The sequence below is a fragment of the Esox lucius genome, chromosome 1 (assembly GCF_011004845.1).
Source record: "Esox lucius isolate fEsoLuc1 chromosome 1, fEsoLuc1.pri, whole genome shotgun sequence".
NCBI lineage: Eukaryota > Metazoa > Chordata > Actinopteri > Esociformes > Esocidae > Esox > Esox lucius.
Window position 1 is genome coordinate 27,412,230 of NC_047569.1, and position 20,273 is coordinate 27,432,502.

A 20,273-nucleotide genomic window follows, 5' to 3' on the forward strand; every position below is an offset into this window, starting at 1 on the left:
AATGATAAATGATTTGCAGGCCAGAAAAGGGCATTAATTAAAACATGTATACAATAGGTCCATTATAATGTCTATATAATAAACATTCTGATTCAGATGTATAAGAATTGGCTGGTGAGATATGTTTTACTTCCGCTCAACTAGTTTATTACTTACTGTGGGCCAGATGGAACTGCCCACGGCAGTCCATTATAATGTCCACGGGCCGTTTACCCACCCCTGATATAAAGCATTCCTTAAGATCCAGACAAATTTACTAAATACAAGGGTGCCAATGAGAAGGTTTTGAGAAAAATATGTGTTTATTGATTCCAAATTTGTTTTTTTGTTTTTTAACAATGTTACCGTAATGGGGCAGTGTGTAGAGTTTCGCATTGTAGTGTAAGAAATGAAGATGTCTCTAATACTGCAGTCATTGTGTTTCACAACATTTACTCAACCGAAACGATTTTGGGTGCTTACAGTAGCGCATCCTAAAATGCTGCATTTATATTGGTCAACAGAAGTCACACTGGCTTTTGTTGACCAACATAAAAGGTCGACCAAAAGTTAAAGTAAAACATGCCAAGGGGAGGAGAGAGTTAGCGTGAATTAGCCGTTTCTGTAATTCAGCTAACTTCCATATGGTGGTACATATACTTTGATATAGAGGTTTGGTTGTACATGCGGTGAGGTGACAATATAACTAGAGACAGTAAGTTCCTGGTATGAAAATACTTCTGTTCTACTGCCACTGACAGTAGCTGTCTAAAAGAATGAGGACCAGTAGGGAAAAACTGTCTCATCAAATTAACAAATCCCTGCACTCGCACGCATACCCATGTGCATGAAAAATGTATGTACACACATTTATAGAATTACAGTGGCATCGCCCTGTACAAAGAGCTGTTTCTGCTGTGCAGTACATAACCACAACATATATAGGATAATAACGCTATTTATTATAATTCACCACATAATATTCCACAGTGCTACAATAACCTGTGGCTGAACCTGTCCTATGATATTATGAAGAAAAGTATTATTATTGTATATGTGACAAAAATAAAGTAAAGTAACTACATCTTTATTATCATGTTCATTTACCAATAACATACAGTAATGTAAGACATTCAACTAAAGTTCAGCATGTTTAGAAAAAAGGGAAAATGATCACAAACGGTGCCAAGTCAATGTTGCAAATTACAGATATCGTAAAGCCCGGTCACAAACCCTCAAACCTGGCTGGTTCCACCCAGATAAGCAAAACATCCCAACATCATTACATAGTTTCTCCTTAAACCTAATTTGCTCATCAGAAAAATCCTGGAAGTCCAGAGGGGTCTTGGAATTGAATATTCATTGGGCGGAGTCAAAGACAAAATGCACAGGCTTTCTGGTAAAACCCTATTCTGTTTCTCTGTCCATAAAACAAGCTTTCATCTATTAATTAGGTTGGCTGTTCAGCTCTTCCGTAGCAAAAATCCTTGAGCAACTGTAGTAGTTACAATTCACTGTCATCCATATCACCCGCTCAATTTCTTTTCCAAAAATTCCAATGCTTTCTCAATTGAACTGTTACATTGGTGGACAGTGAAGATAACCAGTCCTTTTTCAGAAAATGTCTTTAATGTATTTACAGGAAAAAAGTTGAACTGTTAAAAACACGTTAGCCAGGTCAGTGACTGGCAAGGGAGGTGCTAAGACAACAACGTCTTTTCTCAACCTTAGCAAAACAAAAGATCTACAGTAGGAGAAGACCCTAACCATAGACTTTCTCCCTGCTACCGCCTGGGAAATGATACAGGCGCATCAAGTGGGGAAGCTGCAGGAGCCTGAACAGTTTCTACCACGAAGCGGCTACTGAATTTTTTTGATAGTACCCAGACTATCAAGCACCACCTTCACATACCCAATCACCTGTACATATCTACCTCAGACTACTTACTGCAGTCACTTCAGCCCAATCACCTGTACATATCTACCTGAAACTACCTACTGTAGTCACTTCAGCCCAATCACCTGTACATATCTACCTGAAACTACCTACTGTAGTCACTTCAGCCCAATCACCTGTACATATCTACCTGAAACTACCTACTGTAGTCACTTCAGCCCAATCACCTGTACATATCTACCTGAAACTACCTACTGTAGTCACTTCAGCCCAATCACCTGTACATATCTACCTGAAACTACCTACTGTAGTCACTTCAGCCCAATCACCTGTACATATCTACCTGAAACTACCTAATGTAGTCACACTTAGTGTTAATATAAATCACTATTTTATTGTATTGTTGGAAAGTAAGCATTTCACTAGAAATGTCCACGTGTTCGGTTTGTGTATTAAGTCAATTTGCATTTCATTTTATTTCAATCCATCAATCGTCGCCCAAGCTCAACGTGTGTAGGATCTCTGCCAGTTATAGATAGTGTGAATACTGTGTGAGCATGCGGGCAGCCTCTTACAGGTACTAACACTACGGTGTCTGAAGGATTTACCCTGGCTGCTGCCCCCAAGACCTCTGCGTCTGGCAGCCTGCTTAACCCTCTCCTCCGCCGCAATGAAGTCTGTGGTGGCCCTAAAGAATTCCAGCAGGGCCCGGTGACTCCAGCCCGTCCCAGGTGTCCCTCCGCCAGAGAAAGCGCTCCCTTCTGGGGTGTTAAAGCCACAGTGTCCACCCCTGGTGGTCAGCAGTAGGAAGAAGTGGGGGTTGCTCTCGAAGAGTTCCAGCGGTAAGGTGGACTGGGGGTCTCCTCTGATAGGGTCGTCTTGAGCGCAGACACTCAGGACGGGAATGGCGACTTCATCTACATCCCGGAGGGGATCGTTGCGTTCCCAGTAGGCCTCCCAGGCTCCTCCGCTGCTGCCACTGGTCGCCCCTGATTGGGCTACTTTAGGGGATTGAGGGTGGCAAAACAGCGCCTCCTCCAGGCCACGCAGGGAACAACTAGAGAAAAGGGTGTCTGTGTGCACTGTCTCCCCGAGCACTGTCCTGTACCTAAGAATACGCACACAAACAACTACAATCAATAAATCAATCTAGAAAAGCTGCATGGCTCCATAACACCCTTGTTAGCAATGATTGGGAAACCACAAGTTGGGTCATGGTGGCTAGCTAGATCAATAGCATGGTAGACAGGTTGCTGTGGTTACAGTATTGTATTTTAATCAGGTCCTATAATATCAGGGAACGTGACATCCTTGATGGTAGACCATTGCCTTTGCCTCAATGAATGGTTTCTCTCCACTTCCCTTCTTCTCCCTGCCTGTGTGCCCTACTACACGTTCCCTTCTCATCCTCTCCTGCCCTTACATTTTCAATGTTAGGCATTTAGCAGATGTTCTATCCAGAGCGACTTGTGTCAATTCACACTTTTTATAAGATCAAGGTAAAACAACCACACAATTTGGTAGTAAGTGCATTCTACTCCATGAATTAGTTGTCGGCAAAGGTCAGTGCTGGAGAGAAGACCATACAAATTAAAAGAGAACATAAAAAGTTAACCAAAGACAACAGACAAGTGGTGGCAGTGGGACTATTTTGTAGAGGTACTTACTTCTATCCCTCAGCCACCCTCCCTCCTCCCCTCTCCTCCCCTCTCCACCCATCCCCTTTCCTCCTCCCCTCTCCACCCATCCCCTTTCCTCCTCCTCTCTCCTCCCCTCTCCACCCATATCCTTTCCTCCTCCTCTCTCCTCCCCTCTCCACCCATCCCCTTTCCTCCTCCCCTCTCCTCCCCTCTCCACCCATCCCCTTTCCTCCTCCTCTCTCCTCCCCTCTCCACCCATCCCCTTTCCTCCTCCTCTCCACCCATCCCCTTTCCTCCTCCTCTCTCCTCCCCTCTCCACCCATCCCCTTTCCTCCTCCCCTCTCCTCCCCTCTCCACCCATTCCCTTTCCTCCTCCTCTCTCCATCCCTCACCTGCTGAGACATATCTTCTGGTAGATCACCAGAGCCCACTGCAGAGGCCAGATGGGCCCGTTCTCGAACCAGCTCTGGCAGCGGAACACAGGCGAGAGGCAGGCGGCAGCTGTCACATAGCTGGATGAGCCACACTCTCCCAGGTAGGAAAGGAGCAGACCAGACCCTGTGCTCTCGCTCACTGCGTACAGCCGGCTAACAGGCTGCCGGTATCGCACATAACGCACAGCCTCGCGTAGGTCCCCTGGGTCGCCGAACTGCTGCAACTTGACGGTGCTGAGGGGCGTGGCGTTGTGGCTGCGGCGGTTAAACACCACAGGGAGGTAGCCGTGGATCAGTGCTGCCTCGCAGAGCTGGGGGACAGAGAGAGAGAACATTTGTCATTTGGGCTAATAAAGCGCTTTCAATTGAACAGAGTCAGGATGAAGTTACGAACTTGTAAAGTATGAACTACGAGGCATTTGGAACCGCTATGCACATAAATATATGTTCGAATTCACTGTGAACTGTGACGTCCTCACCAGGTTTTCCAGATGAATTCCAGGGTTCCCTGTGTCATCCAAAATTCACCAAGTGTATTTACATTGTGCACTACAGTACACCTGCACCAGAGGAAGCGGTCCAGACCGCTGGCCCTTCCTTAGGTCACTATACTGACCAGCGGGCTGGCTTTCTTTCCTGCCTTAGTGCTCTGATCAAGTAGGGCACTTTATAGGGAGAACGTTGCAATTTTCAACAAACTCAAAGGGCAGGAATATACAGGGCGGCTTAGAGGTTTAAAGGCTGGGCGGCTGTGTCTGAAGAGACTACCCAGAAATAATGTGGTTGCTTTTTTCAAACGTTCAACGGACGTTGCAAGAACCTATCCACATCAAATGCTGTGTGTTTTTTTTACCTGGAAATGTAATTAGAGTGTTGTGGGAATGTTCTGTGGCAGTTGTTACAGGGTGTTTTGGGCAACATTTTAGTAAATGTTAGGTAAACATTCCAAGGATATGTAATGTAAAATAATTTTCTGATAGAAAAAAAGGTTTGCTGTCCTAATGTTAAATGAAACCCTAACTATTGAATAAAGGCTAACGTTTTGGGAATGCCACCAGTTTGCTGGGTAGAGAAATATAGGAGATGAAACAGATCACTGTATTGAAATATTTATAGAACTCAGAAGCTTGCAAGACCATTTATACCCTGGTGTTATCACCTCTGTATACTGCTCCTCTCCATATCTGTTTTTCTCTGTCTCTATCTACCCTCTTTCTGTCTCAATGCAAATAGTAACGAGTGAGAATGACACAGGAAAACAGAGACATGACAACGGGTTAGGTCCACAATGTTGTTTGTGCTCCACTGGGTGGCCTTGACTCATGGCAACAGGTGACAAATACGCTAGATAGACTTATCTTGATGTTAATAATCATTTCCGTAGCATTTGAATTCAAACCAACATGTTCGAGATGTACCACACAAGGATTGTGACCCTCAATCGTGGGGAAATCGAGGGATATACGAGCGCAATGCAAAAACCTGATACCATTCCGACAGAATTGTCTTCACACTTTTGGGGGCTCTATCAAAGGCACACACTAACGAGGGAAGGTGGTATCTCAAGGTGGCATCTCAAGGTGGCATCTCAAGGTGGCATCTCAAGGTGGCATCTCAAGGTAGCATCTCAAGGGTGGCATCTCAAGGTGGCATCTCAAGCTATCGATACCTGTAATGTAGCGTCATGTAAACAAACCTGCCTCCTCTGTGTTTACCTCGGTCTCTGTCAGTCTCTTTTTAGTGCAAAGTTGGGTTTGCTTTAACAGATAATATGTACAATTGCATAAAGTACAATTTAGGCATTTAGCAGACCATCTCATCCATGGAGTCTTACACATGTTCTAGAACTGCTATGTTCAGGGACAAAATAAAACTGTTCCCCCTTGCCAGCTTGGAATTTTATCAAGCAAGTTTGGTTACTAGATAAATGCCATAATCACTAGGCTTAACTGCTGACTCATAATAACAAACTAGTAATGAAGCTCATAGTCAATTATATTTGATAATTGACTATGATTAACTGATTTGGAAGAAAGGGTGAGTTGTTTAAACATCAGCCTGTGAGGCAGCAGTACCTCCAAGGCACATTTTTGGGCACTTTTGTCATTTCTGCCCCTGTTCAATCTCTCTGAATGTCATGCAACTATACTGAAATATCACTGAAGGGTCTTCTCTATTTAGTTGAAGTAGAGCTGCTTTCCAATACAAGGATGCAGGAATAAAGCTGGTTAGTGGTGATTCAGTCCCACATTTGTTATCCCTCTAAACCATGCTGCTTGTGTCAAGCCCAAGAGGAATTTCTATCACAGAGACTAGAGAAACAAGGAACCACGCACACTAACTAATGGCAGTATAGTCGCAAACACACACTAAACACGCTGTCACTCTGAAGGATGCCGAGGCCAGTACACACAGTACATCCTGCCACACACACACCTGCACGTACACTTGCCCATGCTTCGGCACCAACATCTACACAACAATGTCAAATTCTCAAAACCTTCCACTAAACCTTCACTAACATACAAAGTCCACCATTTAGCCTGTAACATCTCTGTAAACAAGGCCCACCTTTCAGCATTAACAGCTCTATGAACAAGGTCTACCTTTCAGCATTAACAGCTCTATGAACAAGTTCTACCTTTCAGTATTAACAGCTCTATGAACAAGTTCTACCTTTCAGTATTAACATCTCTAGGAACAAGGTCTACCTTTCAGCATTAACATCTCTATAAACAAGGTCTACCTTTCAGCATTAACATCTCTGTGAACAAGGCCCCCCTTTCAGCATGAACAGTTCTGTAAACTAGGCCCAGCTTTCAGCATGAACAGTTTTGTAAACTAGGCCCAGCTTTCAGCATGAACAGTTCTACAAATAAGGCCTGCCTTTCAGCATGAATAGTTTGGCTATTATGGCCCACCTTTCAGCATGAAAAGTTTGGTGAATAAGGTCCACATTTCAGCATGAATAGTTTGGTGAATAAGGCCCACCATTCAGCATGAACAGTTTGGTAAATAATGCACACCATTCAGCATGAACAGTTTGGTAAATAAGGCCCACCATTCAGCATGAACAGTTGGGTAAATAAGGCCCACCTTTCAATATGAACAGTTCAGTAAATACGGCCCAACTTTCAGCATGAACAGTTGGGTAAATAAGGCCCACCATTCAGCATGAACAGTTGGGTAAATAAGGCCCACCTTTCAATATGAACAGTTCAGCAAATACGGCCCAACTTTCAGCATGAACAGTTCGGTAAATAAGGCATGCCTCTGACTCGACCATTAAAATGAATTACTCTCAAAACCCAACTGTTATATTCTTATAGGCAAAGTCATCTTACTGTAGAGGTACCATTATCACAGTCATTAGCATTGTCATTTTAATTAAATGCTTAACAACCTACTCATCCACGGAACAATAACTAAAATAGAACCTCTGCCATGTTGAAAGACTCTGGGTTTTCATTTGGAATAATGTGCAGAATTTGTGTTATATGAACAAGGCATGTGTCTTAAATATCATCATTCCATGGTAGTCACTGAAAAATGCTCCTTTACATTATATAAGTATTACATTTTCCTTTTAGTAGTTTAGCAGACGCTCTTATCCGAAGCCACTGACATGGTAAATGTGTAGAGGACACGTAGTGGACACAAGGCTGTCCGTTGTGAGCTCACCATTGGCTCTGAGTCTCACCTCAAAGAGGGCATACAGGAATAATGTGACCCATTTCACTCGACTATGTTTCCCATACCCACTTTCACTCCCTAAACCCCTTCACAGATCTGGCATCTGGATAGGCAAAGAAAACATGACAGAACCTAGCAGCAACTAAATGCTAATCCCAAAACAACAGTCAGTGTAGGGGAGTTAATGAGTGAAAATGGGAAGGGATTTTTTTTTGTGCTAGAATGGAAATAGTTCTGGTCAGATGGAGACTAGCTAATGACAAGTCAGAGCTGTAAAGAAAGGAGAGGACATTCTGAATATAGTCCTGCGTTCTAACAATACATTGTCTTAAAAATAAGCAAAAAGGCTATGAAAAGATTTCCTTTTTTATCAGCTTGATTTTATACTCCAAATATTACAGAACCCCATATTACTTCATATCAAGAAATATATATTTTGTCCTGCTAGTTATTTTTAAGAACCAAATCAAATAGAAGGACCCTTTGATATATGCAGTTAAGCCCAAAAATATTCATACCCATACCAGATTTTGAGCCGTAGTGAATTTTTATTTGACCAATAGGTTTCTTCTGGCAAGAAATTACATAAACCAGTGACAAAACACAGTAAGACATTGAGAAACAAATGAAGAACGTAACTGCAGCAATGTGCTGAAGTCTCCAAAAGACGTGGGACTCAAAACATATATAGCCAAAGCCACACTGGAGTGGCTTAAAAACTAAAAGTTAAATGTTGTGGAGTGTCCCAGTCAAGCCCGGACCTCACTTCAATGGAGATCGTGCTTTGAAATAGTTGGGTATAGAAGGTTTTGTTATTTTGTCTGTTTACCAAAATATATTCAAGTTACAGTTAGATAACGAATAAGGACTTAAAGTGCTGTCTCTCCGCTTTAATTTGAGGGTATTCACATCAAAATTGGAGGAAGGGTTTAAGAATTACAGGTGTTTAATATGTAGCCTCCTGTTTTTCAAGGGACCAAAAGTAATTGAATAATGGACTCAAAAGTTGTTTCATGGACAGGTGTGGGCAGAGCTGGGAAGTAACGGATTACATGTAAAAACAGTAACTCTAAGAATAGTTGTGTGAAATAATTATGACACGTTGCATTTTGGATGTTCTTATATAATGTTTTTAAAACATCGTTATTTGAACCAAAATAACAATTAGGCTACGTGCCTCAGTTGTTGGGTGTGATCATCATGCGCGCAAAGGTGGGCGCGCATAACCAGATTAGTGACCGATGCGCTAGTTTTATTGGTAAAAACAGAGTGTATCTACGATAATATAAGCCTACTTATATAAAATATGATTTAGTTATCCAATCGACGCATCTTTCTCAGAACAATGATAGGCGATAGGCCTACCTGGTGTGGAGAGTTTCGAATATTAGGAAACTGTTTGATAGCTGTAACATGGCGCTACCTTTAAGATAAAACATTATAAGGAATTTATCACGACATTTGAGGAGAAAGTGTGTTGGGAACACTTTACCAAAAGATGATGATTTGTATGAGGCAGCCTCCTCAATTCCATCCATTCAGGTAGTCCATGTGATCCTGCTTTTGCATCTCAGAAAATTGTGGTTATTGGCTGCTGATCGCACTGAATAAGCTAAGAGTGGAGGTGCATAATCAAAGTTTATTTCTTTCATTTTAATCACAGTTTATTTCTTTCATTGCGTTTTGAAAATCCATCGCTGGCCCTAATTCACAGGTTTCACGCGGGTAAAATGTATTTGTGTACGGGTGTTCACGATGGCCAACGTGCATTCGCGTGGCTGAGACTTTAGCTACGTTTTGACAACGTTTGTGGTTGTGGAGCAAAACATCAGACTACTGCAGATTTAGTGCACACAAGTGTATGCAAATTCCGATTGATTGATCCCGCAAAATGTGTTTAATTGGTTATAGGCTATTCCTATTTGTTTTCTAATGCCTCTTAATATTAAAGTAATCTAAAAGTAATTCAAAGTAATCGGATTATGTTACTGAGTTTGAGTAATTAAAAAGATACGTTACTGATTACAAATGTGGACAGGTAACTTGTAACTGTAACGGGTTAAATTTAAAAAGTAACCTACCCAGCCCTGGGTGTGGGCTATTCCTTCGTCATTTCTACATCAATTAACCAGGTACAAGGTCTGGAGTTGATTCCAGGTGTGGCATTCACATTTGGAAGCTGTTGCTCTGAAGCTCTCAATGCAAGTGAAACAGGCCATCCTTAGCCTGCAAGAAAATCCATCAGTGATATAGCAGGAACATTAGGAGTGGCCAAATCAACAGTTTGGTACATTCTGAGAAAAGGCTTGGAACAGCTCATGATCCAAAGCATACCACATCAACTGTAAAACACGGTGGAGGCAGTGTGATGTCATGGGCATGCATTGCTTCCAGTGGCACTGGGTCACTAGTGTTGATTGATGATGTGACAGAAGACAGAAGCAGTCTGATGAATTCTGACGTGTATAGGGATATATTGTCTGCTCAGATTCAGATAAATTCAGTGAAGCTGATTGGACGGTGCTTCACTTCACAGATGGACAATGACCCAAAACATACTTTGAAAGAAACCCAGGAGCTTTTATGGCATAGAAGTGGAATATTCTGCAATGGCCGAGTCAATCACCACATCTCAACCTGATCGAGCATGCATTTCACTTGCTGAAGAAGTAAATTAAGGCAGAAAGACCCACGAACAAACAACAACTGAAGACGGCTGCAGCAAAGGCCTGGCAAAGCATCACAAAGGAAGAAACCCAGCGTTTGAAGATGTCCATGCGTTCCAGACTTCAAGCAGTCATTGCCTGCAAAGGATTCTTGGCAAAATATTAAAGTGAACATTTTATTTATGATTGTGTTCATTTGTCCAATTATATTTCAGCTCCAGTGATAAAGGGACTGTGTATGAAAATGGTTGCAAATCCTAAACGTTTCATATGATATTTTTATTCAACCCCTTGAAATTAACGCTGAATGTCAGCACTTCAATTGCATCTCCGTTGTTTCATTTCAAATCCATTGTGGTGGCGTACAGAGCCAAAATTATGAAAATTGTGTCATTGTCCAAATATTTCCAGACCTACCTGTATATAAATTAGGCAATTGCTATAAATAGCTTCATGCCTTAAAATACCCATCTCCGCTATTAGGGCAGTAATTAAAATTATTAAATCAGCTGAAGCTGTGCCTGAAAGTGGACCCAAGTGATTTTTGTGCCATACCTGTGAGGAGCATCTATCCCTTTTCCCATAACCCTTTTCTTCCACTGTCACCTGGTACACTACATGGAATAGGGTGGCATTTGCAATGCTTGCTGTAACACCGGTAATATGCATTTGTAAGTTTACATTGTGAGTTTGTGTGATGTAATGTCTCTCTATAAGGTGTAACCTAACGTGCTTGTACAGTACATTGTGCTTCGGTCGGAATTATGCCTAGATGAGCGAGCAGGCGGATTACATGAGTCTGTCAGACAATGCAAATCACTTAATGACCGTATACCAGTATATCTTACGTAACATATAAAATAAGAAAATCTCCCTCAAAGCTGTGTCATGTCCAGACATTTTTTCTTTCTTAGTTGGCGCTGTGTAAATAAAGGCCATCTCATTAAGAAGAAAAATGACAGAGGATGATGCCACTGATTTATCTTGCTAAAGAGATGTCAATGGACACTCCTTATCTTCTGTCCTCTCCATGTTACTTATCTCCTCGGCTGTCTCCATGTTGTTCCAGCTCCACCCACACAAAGGAGCAAGCACTGGGTCTTTTCTCAGACATGAGCAGTCTTAATTGCCGTGACATCTGGCAGTGCCTTATAGTTTGCACAACCCACAAACTGTGTCATTACCACAGTCATGCCAACCCCCCCAAACACACACACACACACTGGGAGCTTACCCAGAAAGACTAAAGGAAATGATACATCTGACAGAGGTCTCTATCTCTTTTCCTTCGCACTCATTTCTGCTAAGATGGCCAGTTTATCTCCCAGGAAATAAGAAGGTTTGACAGAATTAGCTTTTTCTTGAATCTGCCTTCCTCCATCTCCCTGTCCTACAAAGATAAAAAGCTTAAACTTTTACTATGGCCTCTCAATGGGTGCAGCTGTCTTGGGCACTGCGTTGCAGTGCAGCTGCATCACTGCTACCCAGGTTTCTGTTATGAATGGGCTTGCCGTCAAAAAACATTAACTTATTGTTTAGTCGATTCCTTTTTTCTACAGTCTGCTGACAGGCTCTTGATAGTCAATCAGAGCCTGAAAGCTCCCATTGTTGACAGACTTGGCTGGGTGCTGTCAGACCAGGTTGTGAATGATTTATGCTCACAACAGTAACATACAGTATTAAATAAATCAATCATTGAACCAAGGTAGCCAGAATGGTGGTTTCATATACAATTGGACCACATTTTTGTGTATTAGGCAGGTTACAGAATCTGATTGTTATGAAAATATTCAATAGAATCTGGCAAAACATATTTCACCTCAGGCCAGGGCACAGGATCCAATTCTAACAATTTTGGCATTGGAGTGTAGCCTGGTCCCAGATCTGTTTTTGCTGTCTTGCTGATAATAGCCATAGACAGGAGTTGGCAAGACAGCACAAACAGATCTAGGACCCAGCTATTTGGAGAACATGCACAGCTGCATGTGATTCTTTCACTCACAGCCTACCTTAGCAGAATAGAGCCTTGTACAAACATTGAATTGAAATGCTGGTTATAACACTTGGCACTGTGCTCTTGTTGTTAGGCGTTCTTGCCAAGACTGATGTGCAAGTCGTCTAATGGCTTGAACCAAGAGACCCAAAGCTTAATAGCAATAGACATCCTCATTGACACTGATGGACTTAGTTTGTGATATCTCCTCAAATCTCCTTTTAACACATCACTGCCATCGTGAATTTATCCTAATGTAACTATTCATATAAATTGACAACAAACAACTTCATATTGAACCTTCAATAGTGATGGCATAGCAGTGCATTACCGGAGTATGAGAAATGTATTTGCTGTAATAAGATTTCATGCCCTATGCATTATTTATGGTTACCAGCAAAGCGTAATAATAAGAAGTGATCGTGATGTTTAGAGCTCATGTAAATCTAAAGCAGACCCCAACAGCACTGTGTAACATTGTTAACTGTAGGCGGCAGAGGTAGACATTTACAAGATGATAAAAACAATTAGAATAATATTATCCCCCAGAAGACCACAAAAGTCATGCAGCAACATAAACCCAACAACAGGTGTAGGTGAAGAACATACAGCACATACAGTATCGATGCTCCAAAGGCAATGTAAGACTCTAGATTTCTTTCTTTGCCTTATTATTATTAGATTTTTTATTTGGTGGCTGGAGAAGACAGCAACCGTCAATAAAAACAGTAATATATATATATATATATAAAACAGTTTTTAAGTGAGTTCCTAATGCATTTTAATAGGGAAAAGGGCACCATAGACTTGAAAGCAGACAAAACAGAAATGTGGCACTTATCTCCTCCTACATTGTTCAAGCAAACCAATGTTGATATGTTCAGAATGTAAACTGTGCATAAGTTAATGCGTTTAAATGAGAGCCACATACAGAGGCTCCTATTAAAAACCTCCTCACCAATCAAGCTATGTTTATAAACAATAGACTTAATTTAATTGTAATAATTTGCATAATGTTTATTAACTCTGAAACTAAACTTTACACTAAAAAGATCCAACCACCTTTGTTACACGTTTTGGCTTTCCCAAATTAAAAATATTGAACATTTATTGTTTAAGACTAATTAGCGTAATTTGCTTAGATAGCATTACTTCATTCTAAAACCGTATATCTTGAACTGTTCCGTCTAGAGGGTCCAAAACAATTATGTTTCACATGTTAAGGGTATCCCAGCTCAAAATGTGTAAATGTTTATCGACTAAACATTTGGTCGATAAACATTTACTTGTGAACATCATTGTAAACCAGGTAAAACTGCTTTTAGTTATTATATGTGGAATGACCTCCAAGTAGCTCAAGCACATTAATCATGCAGGGTTCAAAAGATTGCTGATAGTTTATGTTGTTGATACAGTAAATGGATTAGCTTTCGATCTGTTGCTGTCATCCTATGGGGCTAAATAACTTATGTGTAAATTATATTTTAATACAATGAAATATTTTTATGGGTTCCATATTTTGATGTTAATAATTATTCTTAGTCATTTTCACTTTTTAAATTCTAAGTGCACACTTGTAAATGAGATCTGATCTCAATGTTTTTTTCTGATTAATTAATAAAAAAAGAATAAATATGACAATTTTAATTACTCTAATATGCATAATTACCATTATTTAACCCTAAAACGTTATCTCATCCAAATCTAGAGTCCAAAGCAACATGATTTCTTGTGTTTAGGCTGTCCTAACCAACATTTCTTAAACCATATTGACTATGACTAAACTAATGACTAATTTGCATAATTAGCGTTAATGACAGTAAAATATTATCCCTTGAACCTCCACGCCAGAGTGACCAAACCAATATTGTTTCACATGACTTGGCTATCCCAACTCGTACACTTTTTAATTTGGCAAGCACACCAAATTTACTTCCATGTCTGTTCTAGTTAATTTATTACCTTCAGAACATTTCTAGTGATTTTCCCAAAAGAGTTGGGTATGATGAGGAGGATGGGGCTCGTGGAATTACTCGAGGTTCTCCTCCGTTTCTGGTACGACGCACCGGCCACCGACACTGCCCAATCCAGCGCCACTAGACCGTCGTCGCTCAACTGCAGGTGGTCGCGAACGAAATGCACACGGCTCTCGTACGGCCAGCACGCGCCGTAGACGGTCTGAAGAATAGCACTCGTCGCCAAGTCCACCCCGTGCATGCGGTATAATTGCTGAAAGACCTACAGTGTTTGAGGAGATAGTTGGCCAGCGCCGAGGGTTTGCATATCAGCGCAACAGCGGGGACTTTCTTCTCACTTGCCCGGTCCGGTGTCTGGGCATCGACAACGTCCAGCGGGACCCCCCGGTCTGATACATACTTTTGCTCTGAAATTCCGAGCCCCTGGAGGATTGCGTCTGGCTCGCGCTGGGTACCAAAATATTTCGACGCTGTCCAAATAACGGCCCCCAAGATCACAATGGACAAAGCCAAGAGCCATTCCAGCATTTAAACGGTTTGAAAGCAAACTGTCAATTTCACGAATGTTGTATTGACCTACTGTTCCCTTTTTTAAATAAACCAAACCAAACATAACATTAAAGTACATGCAATAAGCCGTATCATTTTCGACTGGTTGAAGTCCTCTCTCACAAAACACATTACAGCGTGCGCGTAACCTCAGCCTGTGCTTGCTTTCACTGAGAGAAACGAGAATGCGCACCGGACTTTTTTATTTATTTAGAACTTTGGAAGATTGCTGACATAAGCCTATTTTCCGGCCGTTGTTCATCCGGTTTTCAGAAGCGATATCTTCTTTGAAAACATATCTTAAATTCGAAATTTCGTTGGCTGCTTGCTTGTAACTTGTAACACTGGAAAATACCTGTTTGTTTCTAAATAAATCACTAAGCAAATGTCCTCTATAGTCTTTACGTGTTATATAAAGTACATTATCTAGTCTGGTTGTTCCTATAGTCCATGAGATTCTATGTATAGCCTACCAAATCGTCATAATTTGTTCCAAATTGGGGGACATGGTATTGCCACCTAGCATTTTTGAATTGTCAGCTCTGCTCTGTTTCCAACCTTTGCAGCTTTGTATGCGAATTGAGCTTTTGAATGCATGGACTGTTCATATTTCAATTTCCGTGGAGGCAGTCAGGTACATACAAACACCAATGTCAAACTATCAGAAGCGAAAACATCTCCTAAAATTATACTCCTCCCACAATACAAATGCCTTCCAAAAAGGTATAAGGGATAGCTCTAGCATCTACTGTATACTGAATGTACCACTAAAAGCCTGCTGACCGCGACATCAGTGTGTGCATTAGCCATAGTTCTATGGTGATGTCTATTTAAGTGGGTGTACACATGTAGTAAAAGGCCCTCAAATGGGAACTCTTATTAAGCAAATTAAAACATGCATTTTGACCATAGCGATGCATTAACTATCTTCCGTATGCCACAGGCAGTGGCACTATAAGCACCTGGATGCAACAAATACAGTGCTTTTAGGGTTGTTATTTTCCACTTGTTATTTTTGACTGTAGTCTGATTTGGGGGGGTGGGGGGGGGGGTGTAAGAGCTGTAGTCTGATTGGGGGGGGGGTTGTAAGAGCTCTAGTCTGATGGGGGGGGGTTGTAAGAGCTGTAGTCTGATGTGGGGGTTGTAAGAGATGTAGTCTGACGGAGGGGGGGGGGTTGTAAGAGCTGTAGTATGGGGGGGTTGTAAGAGCTGTAGTCTGACGGAGGGGGGGGTGGTTGTAAGAGCTGTAGTCTGATGAAGGGGGGGTTGTAAGAGCTGTAGTCTGATGGGGGGTTGTAAGAGCTGTAGTCTGACGGGGGGTGGTTGTAAGAGCTGTAGTCTGATGAAGGGGGGGTTGTAAGAGCTGTAGTCTGACAGGGGGGGTTGTAAGAACTGTAGTCTGATGGGGGGGTTGTAAGAGCTGTAGTCTGATGGGGGGGGTTGTAAGAGCTGTAGTCTGACGGTGGGGGTTGTAAGAGCTTTCGTCTGACGGGGAGGGGGTTGTAAGAGCTGTAGTCTGAGGGGGGGGGGGGGGGTTGTAAGAGCTGTAGTCTGGCGGGGGGGTTGTAAGAGCTGTAGTCTGACGGAGGGGGGGGTTGTAAGAGCTGTAGTATGGGGGGGCTGTAAGAGCTGTAGTCTGGCGGGGGGGTTGTAAGAGCTGTAGTCTGACGGAGGGGGGGTTGTAAGAGCTGTAGTCTGGCGGGGGGGTTGTAAGAGCTGTAGTCTGAAGGAGGGGGGGGGTTGTAAGAGCTGTAGTATGGGGGAGTTGTAAGGGCTATAGTCTGATGGGGGGTTGTGAAAGCTGTAGTATGGGGGGGAAAAGGGGGTGATGAAGATTACCAGTGGGGGTCTAGATGAGTCAGTGTAGTAAATGCAATACAGCTGGACATTTTGTTTATCCACTTGTTTGAATACAAGCACACACACATACACACACACATATACACAGGTAGAAGAGAAAGAGCCTAATTTTCATTTTGCACACAAGGTCTAACCAAAATCTTTCATTTACCCAACCTCTCTGAATTGGAGAGGTGCGAGGGTCTGCCATGATCAGCTCCCCGGGAGCAATTAGGAATAACCTCCAGGATTTTAATGCGGCAGTGCAAATTTGCCACCATCGTATGGGGAAGGATTTCTTTACATCGTTGATTTATCAAACTATCGAAATGTCCTCTGATGACTTCAGGGCCTGCAAGCTGTAGTCATTTGTTGATTGAGTGCGACCTCACACATATTGAATGGAAGCAAACTGCAATCTTCTGTCCGGAGACTGATATGCTGCAATGAGACATGGGCATAAATCTACAGTTAGATACTACAAATGTGGGAAAAACATTTGTAAAATTGTAATGGAATATAAAAAAATATTACAAATATTTTTAGTGAAATTTACATGCTGAACATTCAAGAAAACCAGGATAAATTTTTTGATCATTGTAAGTTCCTCAATTATAACCTCCTTAATACGTTTCTAGATCTGTTTTGTCTATACAGTATTATATTAGTTCTTCATTAGAATCTGAAAGTAGAAGTAGAGTAGGTAGCAGTATTAGCAACATTTAGATATTGGCCCTGAAACATCATGGCCACATAATCATCCCCAGCTTGCAAATGCTCTTTCATCCTCTTCCAGGAGAACAATTCTCTAACCAAAATGACTTCAGCTAGTTTGGTAAGTTTACTAAGGTAGTTAATACTAAAGTTACTTGCTTCACATTGGTAGTGGTAAGACTATCTACAATTTCCATATTGATACTGTTGTAATTGTCAAAAATGTATTGTCTGCATCTTTTGTTTGAAAAGGTGAAAGGTCAGGGGGGAAACATTGCATCTTAGAAAACTGAGAAACAGAATTATTTCAGAGTTTCCCATTTGTAATTCCAAATTGGATAGCACATTAAAAAATATCTACTTACCTGGTAAAATAAGCATAATAAAAAAAATATGTATTACTTCATTTATCAATTCCATTGATAAGTAATGTTAGTTACTATTTCTGTTAGAAGACTTTTAGCAGAGAAACATTTATTTGAATGGCCTCTGAACGCATGCTTACAGGCAGCCCATAAAATAATTGGTTCCTGTATTATGCAAGAAAATAGATTTTTTTTTAAACCATAGATTTTTTAAATAATATACTATCAAGTAAAAATAATGAGCTGGCTAACGCTGGCAAAAAATAAGAATGAGTTATGAAATGCATACTAATGAAGAGTAAACTGTATGTTATAAAAATAATGAGACTGACACCCTCTATGTTTATTAATGTTTGACTATGTATGCTCCCAGTGATTTACTGATTTAAAAACAACACTTCACCATCATAGCGCCTTTTTCAAGGTTGCACTCTCAGTCCCTCACCGTTATAATAGTTACAGTATTTGAAAGTTATATTGTGTTATATGTAGGATCAAAACCTCCAGAGTTTCTTAGCCATGACACATGTGTCCACTGGAAAATATGGGCATTCTTTCTTAACCGGGAAAAAGGTGCTTACATTTCTTGGTAAATATCCACCCCATTTCAACCTCCTAAATGGAATGAAAAGAAGTTGCTGGATTCATTTTTCTGAGTTGGTAAAAAAGTTGATTCAAGCTATGGTCCCGATATTAAAAAAGTATTTGATAATGTTCTTTATATTGGTTTGAGGTAGAGGTCCGAATCGAGTCCTACACTGAGGTCTTTAACAGATTGTTTTTCTGCAACTCAAGGACTCAACAACCTCTGTCTAGGACCATTTGTCACTTGTTCCTGAGTGTGTATGTGTTTGATGTCCCTTGATGGCCATCAAGCTGCGCGAGTCAGTGTGTCGATCGCTACATCTGCAGCCTAGAAGATGGCAGTGTCCAGGAAGGGTGTTGGTTCACCACAATTACGTCTGAGGCTTGGGTGCGGCTGTTTAACCTGACCTTGCCTTATGTATTGTGTCTTGTGTTCCTTTGTTTCCTATGAATCAAGATATATCCAGCACTGAGAGGGTTACCTGACTGGACTCTAGCTGCCAGTGGACCCACCCTGAGTTAGGACAAGCTGTATTTGCTTTACTGGTTGTTTTGTTTAAACATACCAGTATTCTGTTTAGCCGTTGAATTCTCAGAAAGGGATGGAGAAAGTCCTCCAAGAAGAGCCACCAGACAACAGTGGACTTGTTGAAATCTGGTAAGACTCTCAGGACAGAGAGAAAGGCAAGGAAACAAACAGAGAGCCACCCGAGAGGCCAACACAATGTCCAGAGGTGAAGCCACCTCAATGTAGGTTTGAAAAAGACCCAGACTGAGAGATGGGAGACGTGGCCTGCGACTAACCCTAACCCTAACTGCCCCACTAGAGATTGAATCTACTTTATGCCCAGAGCAACTTTCACTGGCTCAGTTCTGGGGAAGCATTGTTGCTCAGTGACCCCCTGTTGGGCCCATAATGAGACACCAGCACCCACCATCCCAATTAAAGTATACTGACAACTTTAAGTGAGACATGTCCCCGTCCTGTCTTTGCCTCAGCTGGTCATGATTATCCACTCTTCAGGAAACTCTCTGGTATCCACTGGGGTTAATTTTGGTATAACCCAGAATCACTGAAAGACTCGAGTAGTGTGTCACAAGGACCACATATGAAAACAACAGCTATTACCAAATTAATTAAATCTGTTATAGTTTCTGTCATATTTCATTAGTTTTTTTGGTGGGGTGAGTAAGACAGCAGAAGTTGGTAGAATTTTGGGGTCACCAAGTCTCCGAAACCAAGATTAGGCACCACCTGCCTAAAAAGATATTCGGACGGGTTTCCAGACGAAAGCCTCTGCTGACACCAAATCACAAACTTAAGCACCTGGAGTGCACTAATTGTCATTGGAACTTTGATTGGAACCGGGTCCTGTGGTCTGATGAGAATAAAATGTTGCTTTTTGGAAACAAACTCCAGAGGTTGTTTGATTGTTTTACTTCCAAAGGCCCTGAGAACCTTGTCAGGATACTACTAAATAACTAAACAATAGCTTTTTGCAATGACCTTCACAGTCCCCTGAACAAAATCCCATTGAAAACCTGTGTTAGCTGAAGAGGGTTTGGTTTTGTCCACAAACAAGGACCAATGACTCAGAAGGATCTGGAGATTTTTTTTTAATTTAGGAATGGTCTCAAATCCCTTCCTAAGTATTTTCCTACCTCATCAAACATTAAAAGAGACAATGCAGAGCTGTTATCTTGGCAAAGGGTGCATGATTTTTGAATGTCAACTTTTTTTGTTCATAATACCTTGGAGCGCCAGTAATTCTGGAGGGCACAGTATGTCCCCAGTCTTACATAACAGCTAGGGTTACAGAAGACAAAGGACTGGATGCTGTTGCACTTCTACTAGCCATGGGTCCTGGAATCCACGGGGATAAATACTATGGAACAGTTAAAGTTATGGAACAGGAGGGAAGGAACTGAGACCTACCAGAGCC

The 20,273-nt window shown here is 41.6% G+C and overlaps 1 protein-coding gene across 2 annotated transcripts; it reads right to left on the reverse strand.

Annotated features, from left to right (window-relative positions):
- Nucleotides 1–921: 921 nt before the first annotated feature.
- abhd15a (abhydrolase domain containing 15a) lies at nt 922–14,993 on the reverse strand. Of its 2 annotated transcripts, XR_003782690.2 has the most exons (4): nt 14,265–14,993; nt 3,909–4,261; nt 2,230–2,984; nt 922–2,178 (listed from the first exon to the last, which is right to left on the reverse strand). XR_003782690.2 is itself a non-coding variant. In XM_013131235.4 (3 exons), exons 1-3 carry the CDS (start codon nt 14,517–14,519, stop codon nt 2,381–2,383), a joined length of 1,212 nt encoding a protein of 403 aa, XP_012986689.2. In that variant the 5' UTR covers nt 14,520–14,993; the 3' UTR covers nt 922–2,380. The 2 variants fall into 2 exon arrangements, 1 of the variants encoding a protein (XP_012986689.2); XM_013131235.4 differs by having other exon boundaries at nt 922–2,984.
- Nucleotides 14,994–20,273: the final 5,280 nt, after the last annotated feature.